At 44.4% G+C, this 23,882-nt stretch overlaps 1 protein-coding gene across 2 annotated transcripts in view; it reads left to right on the top strand.

The window, feature by feature from the left end:
* KDM7A (lysine demethylase 7A) overlaps window positions 1-23,882 on the top strand; it is an 87,206-nt gene that overhangs the window by 10,368 nt on the left and 52,956 nt on the right. For both annotated transcript variants that reach the window (XM_075939680.2, XM_089781952.1), the window contains exon 2: window positions 15,738-15,823. In XM_075939680.2, coding sequence (XP_075795795.2) covers window positions 15,738-15,823 — 86 coding nt within the window. The remainder of the gene's footprint in view (window positions 1-15,737; window positions 15,824-23,882) is intronic.

Here is a 23,882-nt window from a genome sequence, read left to right as displayed (position 1 = left end):
TGGGGAAGCGCTCTGTGCTGCTCCTCTCATCCCCACAGGAAAAGCTCTTCTTTTTTTCCCCCGTAGGAAGAGCTGGAGCCCAGGGCAGGAGACCAAGTGAGGCATGCAGTGGAGAGAGCCCCTCCCCCCTCCCAGGAGAGCTGCGTGGCCCAGGGCAGGAGGGTTAAATCTTGGTGCACCTCTTCAGAAAGATGCTGACCCCCTGTGTAGCCTGTCATGGATGCTTCCAAAACAGGTTGCACAGTAATGCAACAATTTATGACATTCTGACCATTTATGGATGCTGAAAAATCAAAAGTTACAAATAAAGTGTAAAAAGGAAGTGTTTTAATTGGCCAGGAAAGGTTCAAACTTTACCAAGACAGGATACATTTAACTAATTTTTATTTCCAGAAATTATTCCTTTTGAAATGGGAAAGTTACTTTACATTTTTATTTTAAAAACTAAAATTGAATCACTCCAGACTAGGGCAATTGTGACTGTATGCTTAGTTTATATAACCCACATTTGTTGCTGTAATCAACAAGTGAGATTTTGCTTCTAGGTTCTGAGTGTTTCGGCAGAAACTGGGGTTAGACTGGCAAATGTAAGGTGAGGGAAGGTTTTTTTAAATTTTATTTTCCCTAATTGAGCACTATTTCCACAGAAGTAAGAACTACCTCTATTGTAGTACAAAAAGGCTGTACCCATGCCCTTCCTCCCCCGAATAAAAACAGTGTTTTTCTGTTGACTTTACAACTTTTTAAAAACAAATCTCCCTGTGTTAACAAGCTCACTTTTAGGTACATTTTGGTAGTTTGATTAGTGGATAAAATATCAGATTAGTACTTAGATTAGGACATCTGGTGTCTGATTTCAGCCCTGCCACAAATTTCCTATTCTTTTTGTGCCTCAGTTCCCTTTCTGTGACATGACTTCTCTTTTCTCAATAAACTCATTAATCTGTGTGAAATGCTCATATACAACAGTGCTGAGCATTGTAGAAAATGCTTGGAATTGTGTGGATGTACGTTTTGAGTGCAGTTGTCTTGACAAACTGCTCTGATTTGAAAGCAATGTATTATCTTTTCCTTAAGATCAATACACGTTGAACCTCCCAAATCCAGGGCTCACTGGACCGGCAATATCCATGGTCCAGATCAAAGAGCTGTGGGAGCAGGAGTCAGCTGGAAAATGCAGGACTGGGGAGCCCTGGAGCCCAGCAGTAGCTGGGCTAGGTGGTGGCTGGGGAGTCCTTGCCCAGCTGGGGAACTCCTGGCATCTGTGGTGCTGGGCAGGGGTGAGGAGCCCACCCCAACTGGAGAACCCCCAGCATCAGCGGGACCAGGCAGCAAACAGGGAACCCACACCCCGATCAGGGAAACCCTGGTGTCAGCTGGGCCAGACAATGAGCGAGCAGCTCCTGCCCTTGCTGGGGAACTTGCTGAAGCAGTGGGGCTAGGCAGAAGCCTGGCTTCCCTATGCCGGGGAACCCCTGGCGACAGCAGGACTGGCTTTATCAGTGGCGCTGGGACCAGCTGGCCAGGGCCAGCCAAGGAACTCTGGAAGCAGCCAGCAGGGTAGCCCCAGCCAGGGAACTCCCCAGTGTTATATGGGCCAGGAGTGGCCAGAGAACCCCAGCATCAATGTGTCCGGGGAGCCCCAGTCAGGGAACCCAGGGAATCCCCAGTGGCGGTGGGACTTGGGTGGTCAGACAACCTTCAGTGGCAGGAGGGGAGCCTTGGCTGGGCAGCCCGGAGGAATCCCCAGCGGCAGGGGGCGGACAGCTTCTGAACGGGGCTCGGGGAAGCTGGGTGGCCCTGGGAAACCTGATGGCAATGGGGCCAGCAGCAGCCAGGTGGTCCTGGCTGGAAAGTGGGGAACTCTGGCGGCTTTGAGTGGCAGCAGGGTGGGAACCCCAGCCTTGAGAGCCCGGGAGTGGGGCAGCTAGCAGATGAGCATTGACTTTCCCTGGTCTGGCAAACTCCCTGGTTCAGGACAGTTCAGGTCCTCAGGGTGCTGGACCAGGGAGATCCAAGCTGTAGTACAGGGGTGGCCAACCCATTTTGGGCAAAGAGCCAAGATATCCGTGGGTCCAGTGCGAAGAGTCGGGCCAAAGTTGTCAAGCAACAACAACAACAAAAAAAGACTGCCCCTTTAAAAGGAGCCCTTGGTTGTGTTTGGTCAAGCAAAAACAAACAAAAAAACCTCTGCCCCTTTGAGAAAACATATTTAGAGGCTTTTTGGACACATCAGGCTCCCGCTGGCCAACGCCATCTTTAATTCTCCTTCTTTAATGGCTCCCCAGCCCAGGTCAGCACAGGGAGCCAGGAGGAGAGGGTCATTTTTGGGGATGCAGGGGGTCTTTATGAGCCACACGAGGAGTGGGTGGTCTTTGCGAGCTGCACTCGGGGGGAGGGGGAGGGGAGAAGAGCTGCATGTAGCGTGAGAGCCGCAGGTTGGCCACGGCTGCTGTAGTATGTTCCCGGTGCACATATTTATTTTATTTAAATCCTCAGCACCTTGAATCACAGTAGGAATCACTCCCGTGTTTTTTAAGTAAACTTTTCACCTCATGGTTGTTGGAGAGAGAGACTCTGAAAATATGAATGTTAACTTGGAAGGCAAATAAGCACTCTGAAGCTTATTTTCTAAATTGATTTTTTTGAAGATACTCTTCACTTTTTGAAGCCTGACTTATAATTGTTGTCTTAAATTCATTTTGTTTCAGCAAATGTTTTTATAATATTTTTAAAATTACTGTGGGAGGACAAATAAGGTGATTTCACCATGCTACAGTAGGTGGTGGTTAATTGAGTTTTTAATAGTACTTTTCATCTGAGAAGAATCAAAGTATCTTGTATACACTATCCATTACTGAATGTTCTTTGTTGAATAGCAGCTGTATTTCACCCATGTCTGCAGTGCAAAATTTAGAACATGAAGTGAAGAATACAGTTAAAATCTCTAAAACTCTAGGTAGGCATAACTCTAGTTTCCAGATTAGAATCAGGCCAGGACATATTAAGCATGCATTTGTTTGTTAGAACATTGCTAACATATAATATAGTACAAATGAATTATCTAAATTAAGATTCCAGGATTGTCACTCTGTGGGCACACTGTGAGGTAAGGTCAAATCTAATGTGGTTGATTTCTTACCACCTAATAAGTAGATGGTCTGTGTCCTCACTGTGGGGAAGAATTGAATATAGTCTGAAGTAGCACATCCCCATTAGGGAGCCTAATTGACTCAGAGTGAGGCTCTGTGGGCAGCTTTGCATATTGGGCTATGCTTACGGTGCCACTGCAACCAGAATTGTGCAGCGGTTGGTTATGGGCTCATGTCACACCGCGGTGTTCCATAATTCACTTGTCTAGTCCCTTCTTCCTTGTGTGAGATAATGGGGTGGCAGTATGCTCATGCCTTTTTGTTCCCTGGTCGCCCCCACAGACACACCATAGCAGCATGAGCATGAAGCCCGTTTGGAGTAAGCCATTGTGATGGATGTGTGTTGTGGTTCATCTAATGGCGCAGTACTTGGAGAGCATATGCATGTCGCTTCTCCACGAAGAGAACGAGGACAACTCAATGTGGTGTGGAGGTGCTGCTCATGCAAGTCTTTGTGCTGATGCTAGTGCAGCCACCAGTCAGTCCTCTGGACACAGTGGAATGCTGTTTCTGGTGCCATGAGACATGCTCAGACAGTTGGGACTGTATCATGATGCGGATATGGGACTTCAGCTGTGGCTGCAGAACTTCCAAATGCACAAGGCCACATTCCTGGATCCTTACAAATTGCTTTCCCCTGCCCTGAGGTGCCAAATTACCTGAATGAGACCTGCTCGGGCCATGGAGAAATGTGTGGCTATTCCTCTATTGAAGCTTGCAACACCAGACAACTATCAGTCAGTGGAGAAAGAGTTCAGAGTGGGGAAAATCTACAGTGGGGGCTGCTGTTAGTTAAGTAGTCAAGGTGATCGATACTATTACGCTACGGAGGGTTTTGACTCTGGGAAATGTGGACACCATAGTGGATGGCTTTGGTACGATGGAGTTCCCTAAGTGCAGTGGGGCTGTAGACAGAACACACATCCCCATCTTGGCCCCGACCACCTTGCCTTGGAGTACATCAGCCATAAGCGGTACTTCTCCATGGTGCTGCAGGTGCCGGTGAATCACAAGGGCTGTTTCACCAACGTCAATGTGGGATGGTCGGAACACATGCCTCTTCAGAAAGATGCTGTCAGGGCTGTTCCCCACTCTGGCACTCTGAGTGCGGGGGGGAGAGGGGGGTGTCCCCGCAAGAGACCTTAAATATCTTGCCTCGATAGGCTTCTGCTTACAGAAATTCCTTAAGGTCACAGTTTTACTGGTCTTGGGGGAGAGGCTGCCACCAAGTGAATTAAAACCCTGAAAACCAGGAAGAAACACTTGAACTTCTTCCCAAGGGGTACACCAATCTCTTTTACCACAAGAAAGTGTGAAAAAACAAGAGAAAAACCTACAGAAAACATACTTGTTGTCTTGGATAGCTGACCTCTGAGTCTAGGCAGGCGCACACACAGACCTCCTGTTTACTTTTCAGGACACAAGAATCAAATCATTGCCTTAAAAGTGATTTTTAACAACAAAACAAAAAGATATATTTGATAAAGCATAATTAGTTGCTAGGTGTTACAGAGCAACTAAGAAAAGAACAGATCAAAACACAGAGAAACATAGCCTCTTTGGGCTGCAGCTTGGATACGGTGGATGGGAGAGGGGGAGTGCACATGAATTAGCACAGAGAAGTTAACCAAACAACAAAACAAAGAAAATAACCTGATTGTGACTCAATATACATTTCCCCCTCTATTTACTCATGATCCCTTCACGGGCCAGTTAATTTTCATGCCCAGTATTCTTTGGTAGTCCTGCCTGGATTTAAATCATCCTGCTTCTCTCACCTCACATAAAGAGAAAGGGCAAGCAGGTAATCTTTACAATTTAAATTTCAGCACTATATTCCATGCTTCTGGCTTCTTGCCAACACCCCCTAGCTACCTGAGTTTAACCCTTTAGTCATCATCATAGATGCACAAAAGCACTTTTTTCTCAGCCAGGGAAGTCAGAGTCAGAAAAGTGAAAGTGCCAATAGTGTTCCTTGGCAGCCAAGCCTACCCTTTGCTTCTGCGCCTCATGAAGCTGTATACAGGCAGCCTGGACCCTAGCAAGGAAGGAGTTCAACAACGGGCTGAGCAAGTGCAGAGTAGTGTTTGAATGTGCATTTGGATGTTTAAAGGGTAGGTTTAAGAATCTCCTGACTGTTCTGGACCTCAGCAAATGCACCACTTCCCTTTGTGGTGGTAGCATGGTGTGTGCACCATAATCTGTGTGAGTGCAGGGGGGAATCTTTTCCGATGCGTGGGTGGTAGACGCAGAGCACCTAGCCAGAGACAGTGGGAAGCCACTCCTTCCCCTCCCACTTGCAGGCTCCTGCCCTGGCCTCTTACCATGTTGCCTGCCTTCAGGCTGAGGGCATCCTGATGCTCCCCTGAGAAGTCTGTGCACCTGCTGTAAGTGCCCGCTTCAAAGCAAACATTTGGACATGCACGGAACACATCTCCTTTGTCTTTACAGAAATCTTCAGTGAAGCCTAACCCTGATCTGTTAGCTTAAACACAATGTATGTGCTGTACAGTTTGCCCTTGTAACTTTTCTTTGCAGCTGGGACAACAGCCAGCTCGGTGCATACTCCCCTCTTCCAGCATCTGCCCACGTGGCTTTGATCCATATATGAAAGCTGACCAGGGAGGATATGTTCTGGGAGCAGATGGGCTGTGTGCACTCCCTTATGGAGGAGATGTGGGCAGAGCACCTGGACCAGACTGCAGAGCACCAGGAGAGAACCACCACCAGATTAAGCAGCAGGAGACCATCTTTGCCTCCTCTACCACTGTGAAGGAGCACCTGACTTCATTTCTAGAAAGAGCCTCCTCCAAGAACCCCATCCTCCCCAATGACAACCCCAGTTCCTCCACTTCCAGCCCCGTTGCTTCCACACACCCCAGGGGCCACCAGGGCTGAGGGGAACTCAAGGGCAGCCATACTCTCCAGGATGTTGGGAGGCAGAAAGTCCCATTCATGTTTCTAAGCCCTCCCTCCCTCCCCACTTCCAGTTCCCTCATTTTTCCTTTCCCTACTGTTTTCCCCAAATAAGAACTCTTGTCCCTTGAACAACTGTCTCTTTATTGCTTGAACTACAGGGGTGGGATAAGGGAATTAAAGGCAAACACAGGGAATGTAGGGGCAACTTGGAGAGCCACACAGGCAGCAGAACAGAGCAACAGGCAGCCGGTCTGTAGGGGGAGCTGGTTTTTAAACGGGCTTCCCTCGCAGACCAGCTCCTGCCTGACACCTAGTGCTGCTGCCTCTGATATGCAGGCAGCAGCGCGGGGTGGCAGGAATTTCCTTGGGAGTGCAGCCGGAGGGCATTGGCTGCCGCCTTGCTCTCAAGGACTATTGAATAATTGTGTAACCACATGAATATTTATTGGCTACATTACTATTCAGTTACCCAATGGGCAACATCACTACCAGAAGGCACAGGGCCTCAAGTGAAAGGGAGAGAGCTGGAGGCTAGTCTCTCCCAGCCAGCCCTTTAGTGCTGCTTGGCCTGTGCTGCCTGGGGCTCTGGTGGCGTTTTAAAGGACCTGAGGCTCTGGCCATTGCAGTGGTAATGGTGATGCTATGGAGGAGCCCTGAGTTCTTTTAAATCACCAGGCTCCAGGGCAGCTGCCTCAGTTTCTGGGAGAAATGGTATGGCAGGGGAAAATGTTAGGTTATAGTCGGCCTATGTGCTCTATTTTGCCCATCCTGGGGATAATTTTATGATTGGAAATGCAGTTGTATATCATAATTTGGGCTTCTAACAGCCTAGCTGTTAGAAATTAAGTTCCTAGGTCTTCAAATGTAAGTAAACTGTTAAGTGACTTTCTTAGCATTTAGTAGCAAAATGGCTAGACTTACAGTAATGTTTTTCTGTTTTACAGTGTTTGCACTATTCATTGTGTTTTCAGGACTTAATTTGATTTCTAACATTTTCTGTGTACTGATCATATTCACAAAGGACTATATTGTAAGTAGTGAATATTTCAAACATCTGGTAAAATTCTGTGCTCTTTTCATAGAAAGACAATAGATGTGCATTGCCAATTACTACTTATATGTGAGTTTGTATACTTGTAGTTAGCAGACATGTTGCCTTTTGTACAAATTCTTGTATTTTCAAGTACATTGTTCTTTCTTTTCAGAATCAATGTCTAAACAATTTTGATTAACCTGTAAAGACTTTCATATATTCAGTTCAGACTTGAAAAACATTCCACAGTGTAAAAAATATTTTATTTGTTTAATAACAGAATTTCAATCAACTATTTATCTGTTTGAGACAGAAGGATGGTTAAATTGTTGTGGTGAAATATTTAGGGAATTGCTGAACCATTTCTCATTTATCAGTCTTTATTCATATTGTGACACAGTTCTGTGTATTCACATGTCAAACATGAAATTCTGAAATGCAAGTGTCTTCAGGTGTGTTTCTGCTTCATGCCAATAGCATGGATTTAAATGGATAGTTCTGCCTTTCCAGGTCAGTTCTGCTTTGAATTAAATTAATATTTAATAGGTCTCTCTCCATTACTTTGGCATTATATAAAGTAGATTTTCTTGTTGAAAATGTTGAGATGCAGGATATAAGTGCTGAGATTTGCGACAAAAGCACAAAGCTTCTAGTGGCAACCATTCTTGTAAAAGCCAAACACATTGAGTCAAAATATTTTAAATTTTTAATATGTTGTAGTATTAAATCTGTGTATTTTCATTTTAAATTCAGTAGACAGACTGCAACTAGCCTGCTAAACTCACTCCAACATTTAATTATATTGGTTTTTTTTACATTAAATTTTTTTCCTATTCACTTTGTCAGTCTTGAAAACACTATTCATGAAAGTAGGGGGAGGGAAGAAAGCATGAGAACTGAATATTTTAGTGTGTGTTTTCTTTCGTTCGTTCTTTCTTTCAAGACACAGATCCTTCTAGAAGGTGAGCTCTTGACGTTTTCCCAACAGACTTGGATCCATAGCTTTGTCGGTTTTCTAAGAGCTAAACATGAAGGAAAAACTGGATGAATGAGATGTAGCCAAATTGCTCTGTGTGATTACCTAATATGTTTTGTAAAATAGCTGTAGCTAATAACGAAAACTCTTAAAGCTTTTCCTCAGAGATCACTCAGCACTTTTTACCCGTTTTTTAGTTATGACTTTGGGTCCTCCATAAAATGAAGGAAATGAGAATATCTGTAAAATTTTCAGAAGTACTTGAGGGACTTAAGAGCCCAAGTCACTTAAGCTTTTAAGTCCTGTTTACCCACACATGCTTGACTTTCAGAATAGTGATAGAAATGTAGCCGTGTTAGTCTGGTGTAGCTGAAACAAAATACAGGACTAACAAGATGGTTTATTAGATGATGAGCTTTCGTAGGCCAGACCCACTATTTGATCTGAGGAAGTGGGTCTGGCCCACGAAAGCTCATCATCTAATAAACCATCTTGTTAGTCTTTAAAGTGCTACATAGTCATGCTTGACTTTCAGTGAGGCTTTGTTTCCAAAACCAGGGGTGGGGAATCTCAGGCCCAGGGGCCAGATGTGGCCCCCGGCTTGCCTGGATCCAGCCCCCAAGGCTCAGAGACTTCTCCTCCCCCCAGCACTGGAGAGTCTGCGCTGGTGCTCCAGGCCTCCCCTCCAACTCCCCCACCCCCTACAGGGCTGGAGTACACAATGTACTAGGCTGGGTCCTCCTAGGCTCTGATGTGTGAGGGGGAATGTGGGAAGTGTCTTTCTCCTTCTCAGTTGGGGGGCCACATCAGTGAAGATATTGCATGTGTTGCAGGGTTTTTTTCTCACTTGAGTGCAGCCCCTGACTGATTTTTTTTTTTTTTTTTTTTCCCTGTGGGTCAGTAGTCCCTGACCCAAAAACTGTTCACCACTTTGTTCTAAAGTATGTGTTGCTTTTGAAAATTTTGACTTCTATTTTGTAGCTTGCTCCCGGAATAAGGGATAATGTCATTTGCCTTTTGAAGATGAACTGTTTTAGCTGTGCAAAACAATGAAAATTTATCAGTCTGTTTTTGTTTACCAGCATTTCCTCTGTCCCTCAGAATAATATAAAACAAACAAACACAAAAGACTGTGCCCCAGGGTAGTGACTAAGTAACAGTTCGCTATTTCGGTCAATGTGGTGCTTTGCCTGCTGTTGGAGAAAACTGATAAATGAGATGGAATCCATAAGGACCAGAACACTGGATCCCAGAGTTTTGCTGTATATACCGTATTTTCCGGTGTATAAGGCGACTGGGCGTATAAGACGACCCCCTAATTTTCTAGTTAAAACATAGGTTTTCACCTATACTCGCCGTATAAGACTACCCCCCCTTAAGAGGCCAACCGGCAGCGCCCCAGCTGCTCTGCCCCAGGGTCCACAACAAAAGCCTGGTCTGCTACGGCTTTGCTCCCAGTGCCCCTGGTCTGCTGGGGACCGTCCCCAGCAGACCAGGGACACCGGGAGCAAAGCCTCTGAGGACGCCAGCAGTGGGACAGCCGCGATGCGTCTGGGCTGTCCCGCTGCCGGAGCCCCTCCGTGGCTTTGCTCTGCAGCTTCCTGGTCTGCAGACCAGGGAGACGCGGAGCAGCTTTTCTCACCCCGGAGTACACGGGCAGCGGGACTGCGAGGTCCCGCAGTCCATGTCCTCCGGGGCGAGAAAAGCCCCGTTCGTACCTGCAAGTCGGGGACTGCCTGTGTGTTTATACCCGGCGTATAAGAAGAGTTTCTGTCGACATAAGGTGTTATTGCATGTAAACTGTCCTTTGCGTCTACACTACCATGTCGACAAAGCAGCTTGCTTTGTCGACAGAACTGAATGTAGTGTAGACTCTCTTTGTCGACAGAAGTTTTGTCGACAGTATCTGTCAACAAAACTTCTGTCGACAAAAGCCTGTAGTCTAGACGTACCCTTAGTGGCCAGACTGGGACCCTTAGGATATGTCTAGACTGCGTCCCTCTGTCAGCAGAGGGATGCAGATTAGGCAGGTCAACATTGCAAATGAGGCAGGGATTTAAATATCCAGTGCCTAATTTGCATAAAAATGGCCGATGCGTTTTGCTGACTCAGCACTTTGTTGGCAAAAAGCAGCATCCCAGAGGGGGATCTGTTGAGAGAGAGAGAGAGCCTTTTTCGACAGATCCTTTATGCCTCCTGCCCAGAACTGGACACACTACTCTGCCCCGATTAGGCCTCAATTGGTGTATAACAGAAGAATGACTTCTCGTGTCTTGCTCACAACACATCTGTTAATGCATCCCAGAATCATGTTTGCTTTTTTGGCAACAGCATCACACTGCTGACTCATATTCAGCTTGTGGTCCACTATAACCCCTAGATCCCTTTCTGCCATACTCCTTTCTAGACAGTCGCTTCCCACCCTGTATGTGTGAAACTGATTGTTCCTTCCTAAGTTGAGTACTTTGCATTTGTCCGTATTAAACTTTATCGTATTTACTTCAGACCATTTCTCCAATTTGTTCATGCTGTCCTGGGCTGCCCTAGAGGCCAGAGGCCCTGCTGCCGGTGCCATGCAGTCCAGGGCTGACCTTGGAGTCCCTGCTGTCACTGTTGACAGGGTCCGGGGCTAGCCTGGAAACCAGAGGCACCGCTGCTGGTGCCATGCAGTTCCAGGCTGGCTCCGGACTACGTGGCCACTGTAGCGGCATCTCTATAAGCTGGCCCAGACTGCGTGGTCACAGCAGCAGCACCTCTGGGGCTGGCTGCGGCTCCTCTGAGGAGCCTCAGCCCCAGTGCTGCAGCCTAACCTGCTGCAGGGAGAAGGGAGTGCTCTCCAGCAGCTACGCGGGGGAGGAGGCGCGGGGATGAGCTCCTTCCTCCATGCCATGGAAAATTGGCTCGTGTGCCATAAACGGTGTGTGCTGTAGGTTGCCGACCCCTGAAATTCATTGTTGATAAATGCAAAGTAGTGCTCATTGGAAACCTTAATCTCAACTATACATAAAAAATTATCGGGTCAAAGTTAGTTGTTACCATTCAAGAAAAAAAGCTTGGCATCATTGTGAATAGTTCTCTCAAAATCCACTCAATATGCGGACAATGTGAATTGTTAAGAAAGGGATAGTTAATAAGACAGAAAATACTATATTGCATCTATATAACTCTATGGTATGCCCTCATCTTGAATACTGCATGCAGATGTAGTCACTCCTCTTCAAGGAGATATATTGGAAAAGGTACAGAAAAGGGCAACAGGGGGAGGTGGGACTTGAACGCATGACCCTCTCCTCCCCAGGCAAGTGCCCTAGCTCCTAGGCCATGCAGGAACCCACCACCTTGGGATAGCTTCCTTATTAATAAGCAATTAATAAGATTGGGACTTTTCAGCTTGGAAAAGTGATGAATTAGAGGGGATATGGTAGAGGTGTATAAAATCATGGCTGGTGTGGAGAAAGTAAATAATCTAAGTGTTATTTACTCCTCATAACACAAGTAATGGGGGTCACCAATTGAAATTAATATACTGTACAGCGGGTTTAAAATAAAATGAAGTATTTCTTCAGACCTCTGTAACCCAAGCGCTAAAATCTTTCAGTTGTTTAATTTCCTCCCTGAAGGAGTGACAAATCGTGACTTACACAAAATACTTTCTGCTTATAGACTATCTCCAGAGTCATTTGGTGGGTTGGGACATTGACGTCTTTTTAGCACTTTCTATTGTCTGAATCTTCAGATTTTGCTCACTTGGCATCCTTTTGACACTTGGAGGCAATTGTCTTGACTTAATGATTAACCAGATTTCCATGGAATCTGCCAAACTAATTCAATATCTCTATCCCCCATTCTTCTGGATGAAAATGCTCACTTTGGCATTCTTTTCTAGGAATAAGGAGTGGGAGGGATTATTCTTTGCTTAGCTTGCAGCAGTTGAAAACGGGTTTTGCTAATAAAGGTACAACTACTATAAGTGTTTTTAGTAGTTTTAGTCAAAATATAATGGAAAAATTGGTGAAAGTTTGTAATAGGAAAACCTTTTTGTATAGTAAATCAGAAATCTTTTTTCATTTGTAACTGCTTGGAGATTAACAGTAATATGCCTTTTTAAAAATAGAGTATCAATCTTGGACATGAGAATAACTATTGAAAGCCCAAATTAGCTAAAATGGGGATTTTATTTTCCTATTGTGTACAGAAGCATCTTTTGGAGAGACAAATCATGTCGATGTCATTTAAAAATTATTTTAAGACCTCTTTAAAAGATCAGCTTTATATTCTACTAGAAGACTACCCAGCTTTTCAGAGCAGGACGCTGGGGGTTTGAGGGATGCAGGAATCCATGCTGAGGTATGAAGAGGGGTTCAGGGCAGGGAATGGGGACTGCAGGAGTCAAGGATGTAGGTTGGGGTGTGAGTGTGGGGGCTGCCGCTGTGATCCCCTGTGATCATTCTGTGGTATAATTGTCCCTGCTGTCACATCCCTCCCTTTCTGTTTGAGAAACAATCACATTCTATGCACATCCCATTGTTTGGCACAACTAAACTCTAACCTTTAAGTTATGAGAGGAATCTACATATCAAATTTGGTGTTCCTAGCTCTTACCATTTAGGAGTTCTTGAACAAACAGGCTCATGGACAGACACAGCCAAAAGCACAAACTCTTGTGCATATAGTAGATGTTATGTGAAGTTAAATAATTTTGTTTTAAGGTTCTCTTCATTTTTGTACAAAAAAAATACAACCTTCATATAACCTCTTAGCTCATATAACAAACTTACTTTGAAAGAGTTCTGTTATTGGTGGGGGTGGGAAAGATGTACAGTACAGGTAGTCCCCGAGTTACGCGGATCCGACTTATGTCGGATCCGTAGTTACGAACGGGGATTTCTCGCCCCGGAGAACTAGAGCAGCGGGACGCCTGGTCCCGCCGCCCGCCTTCTCCGGGGCGAGAAAAGCTGCTCCCCGTCTCCCTGGTCTGCTGGCGGAGCCAGCAGACCAGGGAGACGCTGAACAAAGCGGCGGAGCACCCGGGGCCGGACCCGCGCCGCTTCCAACTGATCTGGAAGCGCGCGGGTACGGCCCCGGGTGCTCCGCTGCTTTGTTCAGCGTCTCCCTGTTCTGCAGACCAGGGAGACGCTGAACAGAGCGGCGGAGCACCCGGCAGGACCCGCGCCGCTTCCAGATCAGCTGGAAGCGGCGTGGGTCCGGCCCCGGGTGCTCCGCCGCTCTGTTCAGCGTCTCCCTGGTCTGGAGACTAGGGGGACGCTGAGCAGAGCGGCGGAGGACCCGGGCAGGACCCGCAGCGCTTTCAGCTGATCTGGAAGCTGCGGGTCCGCCCGCGTTCTCTGTGGCTTTGCTCAGCGTCTCCCTGGTTTGCAGACCAGGGAGACACTGAGCAAAGCCGCGGAGGACCCGGGCCGGACCGCGGCGCTGATCTGGAAGCGCCACGGTTCGGCCCGGGTCCTCCGCAGCTTTGCTCCACGTCTCCCTGGTCTGTTGGGGGGTGACGCAGTTAGTGCCCCCCCAGCAGACCAGGGAGACATGGAGCAAAGCCGGGGGCCTGTGGTAGAGCAGGTGGGGCACTGCCGGTTGGTCCCGCAGCACCGCTTCTTGGCGCTACTGGACCAACCCGGCAGCACCCCAGCTGCTCTGCCCCAGGCGTCCTGATTCAGCTGCTGATCAGTTTCAGCAGTGGCTGAATCAGGATGCCTGGGGCAGAGCAGCTGGGGTGCTGCTGGGTTGGTCCAGTAGCTCCGAGGAGCAGCCGCGCTACTGGATCAAGCCAGCAGCACCCAAGCTGCTCTGCCCCAGGCGTCCCAAAGTCAGCCGCTGCTGAAACTGACCAGCGGCTGACTACAGGAAGCCCGAGGCAGAGTTGCTCTGCCCTGGGCTTCCTGGAATCAGCTGCTGATCAGTTTCAGCAGCAGCTGACTTGGGGACGCCTGGTGTTCTTATCTTGAATCTGTATGTAAGTGGAACTGGTGTCCAGATTCAGCGGCTGTTGAAACTGATCAGTTTCAGCAGCGGCTGATGCCAGTTCCGACTTACATACAGATTCAACTTAAGAACAAACCTACAGTCCCTATCTTGTACGTAACCCGGGGACTACCTGTATTCGAAAAAAAGGTGAATGTTTATTATCCTCAAGTATTTTGCGCATATATTTTCTTATCTTTGATTTTTTTTTATGCCCAAGATATTGAAGACAGTGATAGCTAAGCTACCAGTCACTGAGTCATTTTGTACGGCAGACAATGGAGAGGTATCTCTAGTATTGACTTAATCTCCTACACAGGGAGGACACAGAAAAGTCATGACAGGACAACTTTGCTCTCCTTTCTCACCCTTGTGGAGCACAGTGAGAGTCAAGGATTCTGGGGAGGACTTTTTCAGCAGAAAACAAACTGGGGTTCCAAAACACATCTCTTGTAGTACTTGTTTCCTTTTCTCTGTTGTATATCCTAGGACAGTGGTTCTTAACCTTACTGCAACCTGCACCCCTTTGGTTCTCAAAATAAGTTCTCGCACTCCTTATTAAAAATTGTTGAAGTAGGTCAGTTTTAAACCTAAGATATATCATAAAAATCTGGCATGTCTCGCACCCTCAGAGGGTGCATGCACCCCAGCTTAAGAACCACTGACCTAGGACATAGAGCTTTATTCGTGCAAACTGTCATTTTCTGCTCCTTCCAGTGTTACATCCTCCTTGCCAAAAAGGTGGAGTAGATCATACTAGCTAGGAGAACTGAGATCATAGAAAGGTGGACAAAGAAAATGAGAAGTAACATTTACAAGGGGGAAATAACTTATCTCTCTGAAATCTTCTTATCCTTGAAGCCTTAATCTCATCATCAGTCCAGTGACTTGAAAATTTTCCAAGACCCAACAGGCTAAACACATTATAAAAAAAGTTGCCAGTTAAAATTAAAACACTTTTTCCTAATTTATCTGGAAAAATGTACATTAAATGCATTGTCTTTCAAACTCTTTGACATATGGGTGCATTTATTCAAAAGGATGCACCTGTTTTACAGAGCAGAAGAATATACTTAGTGTGGTCACTCTTAAATAGCTGCTGTTGCAAGGGAAGTTATGAGGGAAAATGAATAGTTTACCTTTTTTCCTTATATCTGAGAATAGCAGTTGGTGTGCTTTTGTTGTTTTTACAGTATGCTAACGAAGACATGCATTGCCACATGGAATGCAACAAAACTTATTTGCTGTCTTCTGTAAACTATCAGCACTTAGACGTCAGTTATACATTTTTTTCAACTTGGATTTAATGACCTTGCACACCCTGCTTCTTGTAATTATGATCCAAGAATCACTGTTTCTTGCTTTGTATAGTTACTGTGAATTTTACTTCCATCTGGTTACTTTTTATTAGATACTATTAAAGTATTCCCAGTTAAACTTTGATTTGCATATTGTTAAAGAAGCTATATAGAAACTAAAAGTGACACACACAAGTTTGATGGCTTTAGAGTGGTGTATGTAGCTTTGACAGTGTAGAGTTGCAATATGGTCTGGTAACTGTTGCTAGACTTAACATTGATTCATGGATAGAGAGGAGAATAAAAGGACCTGGACTATTGACATTATACAACAACAACAAAATCATTCTCATGAGCACTGAAAACAATTATTTTCTTTTCAGCTGTGTCAGAGTAGAAGAGCACCATGCTGTTGACATTGATCTGTACCACTGCCCAAATTGTGCAGTTCTGCATGGACCCTCCTTAAGTAAGTACTGAATTCTCAAAGATCAAAGGTATAAATAACTATGTGTATTCTTTCCCCAACATGGAACTGGAAAAAATTAAGAAGGACATTCAAAATTCAACAGGCTATTTATGACTAATGTTAAGTGGTTTTTTTTGTTTTGTTTTGTTTTTTTAAAGTCTGACGAGGGTCATATGATGCAGGGCAGCAGATATGCAGATACTCCAATCCAGCTTACTTTGTTTCCTATCTGTCATTAAAAATGTTAATAGCGACTAAAGATCAAATATTAAGTTAAATTTCTCTGTTTTGGAGTCTGACTGGAGTTTGAAGAAAACAAAATTGAGTTTAAGAAGAGGGATCACAGTGGTGGCTTTTTAGGTAGCCTGAATTTGGCCACTGGTAAAAATAACAGGCAAGCGAAAATTTACAACATTCAACAGTAGCAACTTATAAAAAAGAATTTAGTCAATTCTGTAATAACTGGAAATTGGGAGGGACGGCAGATTAATTTCCAGTTTCAAATCCAGAAGAAGCCAGCAGTTGAAAGGACAGCCCAACAGGCTCTATGTCTTTCTTCCATGGATAGCAGGCCTCGCACAAATTGCAGTCAAAGAAATCTGAGTCTTGCAACTGCAAAAGGGATCTGTTCTCTTATGTCTTTGTAATTTTTCTTATTTTTGTCTCCATTCCAGTTTCCTGATTTTTTTATATAATATATATAATTTATTTATAATATATTTAATATATATAATAAACAAATCCTCACACGTTGCTGTGCGATCCTAAGTCTCCTAGGAATTGCATAAGAATCCATCATTCAAACACAATGGCAGCAGAGACTTCCTCTCCATCCATTCCTCTTCATTAAATCTATTTGTGGTGCAGGTTATACATAAAAAGAGGGGAAGAAAAAACTTGACTTTATTCCTTGATGAATTACTTGAAAATCTCAGTATGCAGATTTCCTAAGCAAGTGAAAAAGCAGAGTTTGGATGCAACTTGGAATCAGCGGTGGTGGTAGTAGTAGTAGTAGCAGCACTGCGTTCTCTGCTAAGAGCTGAGCCAATTAAATGTACAGGGTACTAGAACAAGCTAGTACCTTGTGTCTTATCAAACTCTACTTTTTATAAAGCAAAAATTTGAAGATTGTTTGCCACTAGGCACTGAAGATCCTCCCTGAATATTCAATTTCTTCTCCAAAACAAGGCAAAGTGCAAATCAGCATGGCTGTCATAGGTTTGGGAGATGCTGCAGTACCCCCAAGGTTTTGTATTTGGCTACCTCATGCCCAGTGCCTGGCCCTGTTTCCTACCCAGGACCCCACCAACTTCACTACCCCGGGGTCCCACTGCCCACCATCCCCGCAGGCTCTCCAGCCCACTGTCCCTAGGGTCCAGGCCACCAGCATTGGAAGTTCTGCAGCTGCTCGGGTTCCCGCTGCCAACCCAGGGCTCTGCAGCTGTCTCCATTTGTAGCTTGGTTGCCAACTTTCTGCGAATGGACATGCTGGATGCCATTTGCAGCAATGGCGCCTGGTCTGGGAGAGTTGACAGCCCTAGGTGTGATCCTAGACTGGTATAGTAAGGGGCACAGACAGATCTGTGGGAGAACACAATTCAGCACTCCAACCTAAGAATAGTTCCAGCGCCACTGTGGCCTGTAGTCTTCTGGTTTCCCATCCAGTAGAGAATATGGTTCTGCCTACTGCTCTTAAGACATTTTAAATGCAGAGCCACAGCGGTCCAGAGCTGGTGCATGCCAGAAATGTTCAGTCCTGGCTCGAACAGGCTTCTGTTGTGGCTCTGCAGAGGGCCCCTTTGTCAACTAATTGTAGTATTGACTACACGATTAGCCAGATAACTGCTATGTAACATGCTTAGTTTTAACCTTTTTAATACCATGGGTCCAGCATTTAGGCACCTAAAGACCTTAAACAGGATTAAATCCCTATTGTACAAACAAATAACACTGATCACTCCAGTCTAAAATCTAGATTGTGATTGTGCAATCGGCAAGGGTCAAGAAAGACAAGCGGAGGGGAGGGCAGGTAGAAATCATAAAAGTGTGCTTACATAAGTTAATTGGAAGTGGTTACTGGTCTGGTGTGCCAAATGTAAAAATCTTGATTAAAACAATAAATTAAAATTAAATAAAGTTTTCTCCTGTTCTATCTTAAAGTCAACTTCTGACCTGTTCTGTTGCTCCATTTCCTAAACGATTATCTACTCCAACTGATTTCTTTAATCCATTTTTAGTGTTGTAATTTTGGCAGGCCTTTCTTGTTTACATTGGTGAATGGACAAATATTTTTTTTCTTTCTACTTAGGGTTAAAACATTTTTACATTACACATCCATTCTAAATCAGAAAAATCAACACATTTGTTTTTAAACAAAGTTATTTTGTGTATTGTTCTAGTCTGTCTTACTGGATTTTACCAACTTAGAAAATAATTTGACACTTAAATAGGTATTTTTTCATACTGCTTTGTATTCTTCAATATTTTCTCCTATGTGAGAGGTCGTGGTATACCTCCCTAACTACCAAGTGATGAAAAAGAATTAACCAAAATAAAATTAATTTCCAGCTCTCGGATTTTAAAAACTGATTATAAATATCAGTTCTACTCTGTAAAAATAAATGTACAGTGCAATTACTGTATTCTTTCATTGCCGTATACTACATCACAGATGAATTTTGATGGAAGTTGTGTGTTGCAAATCAGAATATTAGCTGCTGATTTGTTGCATTTTTCAAATATTTGTGATTTGAGGAAGTAGATTTGGAAAGTTAATTAAAACTTCAAGTGGTACTGAATTTTATTTGAATAGTTGACTCATTAAACTAGCTATACAACACTGATTTTTCAGGTTAACAAGTCACTATAAATTTCACATGTTTAATTGAGCCAATTTATTTTCCTAAGTGTCTTTTAAAGAGTACAGTTTGTTGCCTCAACAGAAAATAATACATCACTGGAATAATTACCTATCACGTATAATGACTGGGAGATGCAAATAGATTAATTAGCTGTCAATCGGTGTTGGACTGCAGCTGCTATTTCTGGAAAAACCGCAACAAATTCCAGAGCTTATTTTAATAAAGTGAAGACAGATATAGATTTATATTTATATTTTTAATAATTGAGTGGTCAGTCTTGCTAAGTTTTGTTGCAATCTGGATACAGTATGGGTGCATCTAAACTACATCCCTTTTTCGATAAAGGGATGTAAATTAGATGTATCGAAATTGTAAATGGTTGGGATTTGAATTTCCCGTGCTTCATTTACATAATGGTGGCTGCAAGCTTTTTTCGGAAAGCCACAGTTAAGATGGGGCATTTTTTTACAGAAATGCCCCATTTTGAAAGATCCTGTAAACCTCAAAGAATGAAAAAAGGTAAAATAATGGAGATTGCCTATCTCCTAGAACTGGAAGGGTCCTTGAAAGGTCATCTAGTCCAGTCCCCTGCCTTCTCAGCAGGACCAAGTACCATCCCTGATGAATTTTTGCCCCAAATCCCTAAAAGGCTTCTGCAAGGATTGAACTCAGAACCCTGGGTTTAGCAGGCCAATGCTCAAACCACTGAGCTATCCCTCCCCCCACCTTAGCAACACCCGGACACTCACCCCAGGTTTACAGGATCTTTCAAAACGGGGCATTTCTGTTGAAAATGCCCTGTCTTAATCGTGGCTTTTTTTCAAAAAGCGGCTTTTCGGAAAAAAGCCGCGGCCACCATTATGTAACTGAAGTGCGGGAAATTCAAATCCCGGCTTCATTTACAATTTCGATACATCTAATTTACATCCCTTTATCGAAAAAGGGATGTAGTTTAGATGTACCCTAGGACCCCTCTATTAGGAGCTTATCCTAAATTTATTTCCTATTTGGATAAGATTTAATTTGTTTTGGATTGAATTAAGTTCCAGTAATATTAAAACTGCTTGGATGTCAGATTTTCTTAGCCAGACTATTTTGTATCAGTTTTTGACATACCATTTGTGTGACCAGGGTAGCAACCTAAGGAGGGACGTAAAACCCCATTTAATTAGTTAACTGGTTAAATGTTAAGTAAAACGGTTAACTGATTAAACAGGTGCAAATGGGGGGGGGGGGGTCGGCAGCCTTGCCGGGGAGGGGTAAGTGGGAGGGATGGACAGAAGTGGCAGCCCCCCGCTCCTCACTCCAGTTGCTGCTTTCAGTCCTACGCAAAGGTGCAGATTTCTAGCCTGCCTAGGCTGGCAGCTGGCAGCATGGGGCTGCTCCCGTTACTCAGTAAGCATCAACCTTAACGGATGATGCTTACTGGGTAACCTGCTATCCGTTTGCATCCCTAAACCCGAGCTTTTTGCTTTTCATCATATGTAACAAAGTTCCTGCTTTTAGTACTAGTTTAGTAATTTTAAACATTACACACTTGGTTTCTTGGGTGCGGTTGTCTTTATTAGCATCTATCAAATACTAGTGAGCACAGTTTGGTATAGTTTTTTGTTTTTAGAATTAATCAGAAAAAAAATAATCATAGCCTGAGTGATAAGCTCTGTTCAGTTTCCCTCAAGTGGTAACTGGTATGTTGCCGATCAATAAAAAGATAAGACACTATGGCTAAACTCAACACAAGTTCATTCAAAGCTCATGTGGTATAATCCTTTTTGCTCAGACATCTGGTTGGGAATGTAGTTGGGATCCGCAACCTCTGAAATGATAGAATCTGAGTGAAAGAACATTACAGTATTCATTGTGTCGGTAGAAAGTGCTATTGAAGTGTTGCCAGACATATTCAGATTTGTAAATGAACTTCTGTTGCTTCTGAAGGAAGTCACAATGTTACATTTTGCGTGACTTGTGGTACCAAGTGATTGATAGAAATTAAATGATTTATTAAAGGTTTAAATGGGTTTGAGGAGAGGTGATTGTGATGGATTCGATCACAGGGGTCCCCTTGAAACTGTCACTCAAGTGTGCTGATAGTGCCACTGAGTTCACCTACTTACTGGGCCAAAAGCTCTGGTTTTCCCTAGCCAAGGCATGGAGTTGTGATAACAGCCCTCCAGCAGAGCAACATAGATGCTGGATCAGTTCAGCTCTGGGTGGGCTCAGCTATAAGGCCATTGACAGCATCCAAAAATACAGCCCCAAAGAGGACCAAATCTCCAGATAAATCAGTTTTTATTCTGTATAAAAGTTTTACACAGAGAGCTCATAAGGTCAGTTCTCTTTATCAATGAAACATAGAGATGAACAGTGTTTGCTCCTCTCTCCCTAGGTAACAATTATTCTTTGAAGGTATGTCTACACTTCCACCCTCTTTTGACAGAGGGATGCAAATACAGCTGAGAGAAATTGAAAATGAAGTGCGAATTTGAATTTCCCACACTTCATTTGCATATTTGCGTTATGGTGCTATTTCGAAATAACAAACGCTGTGTAGACGCAGTTATTTCAAAAGAAAACCTTCTGAAATAACCTTTATTCCTCCTACAATGAGGTTTACCAGTTATTTTGGAAGAAAGGTTTTCTTTTGAAATAACCGTGCCTATACAGCGTTTGCTATTTCGAAATAGCACCATAATGCGAGTATGCAAATGAAGTGCGGGAAATTCAAATCCGCGCTTCCTTTGCAATTTTGCTCAGCTGCATTTGCATCCCTCTCTTGAAAGAGGGTGCAAGTGTAGACATACCCTGAGAGATGTCCCTGTGGGTACACCACATCAGGTTGGTGTGCTGCCTCCGAGTCTTTTGAGCGGAGTTTTCAGAGCAGTGTCCCTAGGGCTGTGCATATGTGCGTCCGCAGCTGCATGCTCCTACTTTGCTGGCGTTGTGCATACGTGATCCCCCTCCCCCACAATTCCTTCTCTACCGCCTCCAGCCAGATGGAGCTTGGCAGTGTTCCTTACCTCATCCTGAGTGTTACATAAGTAATCCCCTTTTCAACCTGTTTTTATTTCCCCAGTTAGTTAGTTTAGCAGTTTATAGTTTGTAGTTATTGAAAAAAGAGGGTTTTTTTTCCCCTCCCTGTTAATCCCTTCTGTTAGTTAGAAGCTCACCGGGCTTTAAGTGCAGTTCCTCATGCAAATACCCCATACTGGTGTCTGACGGATACACAAAATGTGTCCAATGCCTTGGCAAGGCACATGTTTCCCAAAAGTGCCTGCATTGTGTGAAGTTAAAATCCAGAACTGAGACTGAGACTTGTAACTCAAACTCATCCTCCTTGAGAAATCTTTAAGACCAGCTTCCGATCCAGGCCAGCAGTCTGAAAACACAGACAAAAAGCCAGCGAAAAAGTGAGCTTCTACTCTGCCTCAGGAGGCCTCTGCACTGAAATGGCCTTCACCAACACATTCAGTGACAAGAGGCACAGTGGCACTATGCCTGAGCACTCATGACTCAATGGGCATCTTTGGCACAACAATCAAAGTGGATAGTTCAAAACCCCATTCCGAGGCCTCAGGCTTTGTTGACTGCCTCTGCTGCTGCAGCACCATCCAGCACTGAGAACATTTTTACAGCACTGCAAAAAACCTTGGTGCCAACTTTGATAATCTGCACGAATACTGGCACCACAGCGCGACACAGGCACCAACCACATTGCCTGGCTGATCGGTACCAAGACACCATCTGGCAGATAGCAGATAGCATCGGTGCAGCCAACCACAGCACTGTTGATGCCAGCACAGCAATATATGCAACATAGGGACTTTTGGTTTCCTCCACTTTTAATTCACCTTTCCTCGGTATCAACGTTTCTCCTGGTACACAGGTACCACAATCAATTTTATCACTGGAAAGTTTTTCCACTGACTCTGAAGAGGACGTGAATGTAGTTTTCTCTCCAAATAATTCTCCCCCCACTGACAAATCCATCTACTCTGCCAGAACCCATCCATCGCATTCCAGGCATAGAAGCATGCCATGGTACAATAACCGCTGGATGCTACCCCTCATGCCATACCTGCAGGAGCAGTACTGGAGCCCCTGTCAATCTTGACCCAGACACCACTACATTCGGAAACACCATAGTGTACTGCAACATTCCCCACGACTGCAGTCCCCGTCTCCCCAGCGTCAGCAAGCCCTAAAAGGGGACCACTGTAACCTAACATCTTGCCGGACGCAAACGAATCCTCGTCACCAGATGAAGAAGTCTTTCCTCCTTCTCTGACTTCTGCAGATAATTTTGCACATTTTCAGGACCTTTTTAAATGAGCATCTGCAGAGCTGAACGTGCCCCTCCAAGAGGTCAACGAAACCAAAATGAGCTGACGGATGTTCTGCCTTCTTTGACATCTTCTAAAGTAGCACTACCTATTAATCCAGCCATCATGGCAAAGACGATTTGGCAAACTCCAGCAACAGCAATGCCTACTTGTAAGAAGGCTAACAAAAAATATTAGGTTCCACCCAAGTGCTGTGAGTTTACTCGCCCTGTGCCTAATTCGTTGGTGGTAGAAGCTGCATACCAAAAGAACAAGCATCAGCATTTCAGATTCACACCATTGGAATGCGACAGCAAGAGGCTCGATTTGTTTGAACGCGAAGTATACATGTGCTCAACATTGCAATTCTGAATGGCCAATTATGCTGCTCTAAATAAATACAACTATATTTCGGACATTCTGGAGGCAAAAAAACAACAGTTCAGAGCCATAATTACTAAGGGCCCTACAGGCTCCACTAGACATGGCCAACACAGCCGCACGGTCTACTGCAACTGTGGTGGTAATGAGGAGAGCCTTCTGGTTTAATTCCGCTTCTTTTCCCAGGGAAATGCAGTCTACCATCAAAGATTTCCTATTCGGCAGTCAGAAGCTCTTTACAGCCAACACGAATGACATCGTCCACTCAATGAAAGATCTTTCACAAGCTAGGCAGCCTCCTAGCCTGGGCCCAATCCTTCTCTCTGTTCAGTCTTAGATGTTTTCAGCAGGCATTTTGAGTGGTAAGTTGGGGTCCACTAGTATCTGGACACCCCTATTGTTTTCCCCCTTTTTATATCCCTTTTACCAAAGGTGGGAATGATTTGTGTTCAGTTCATATTTTTTCTCACCTTGAGTGGAAAAGTGCCAGATCCAAAA

This window comes from Pelodiscus sinensis, chromosome 1 (assembly GCF_052426305.1).
Source record: "Pelodiscus sinensis isolate ZL-2025 chromosome 1, ASM5242630v1, whole genome shotgun sequence".
Lineage (NCBI taxonomy): Eukaryota > Metazoa > Chordata > Testudines > Trionychidae > Pelodiscus > Pelodiscus sinensis.
Note: the sequence above shows the minus strand (reverse complement) of the source record. Positions and strands in the feature narration are given on the sequence as shown.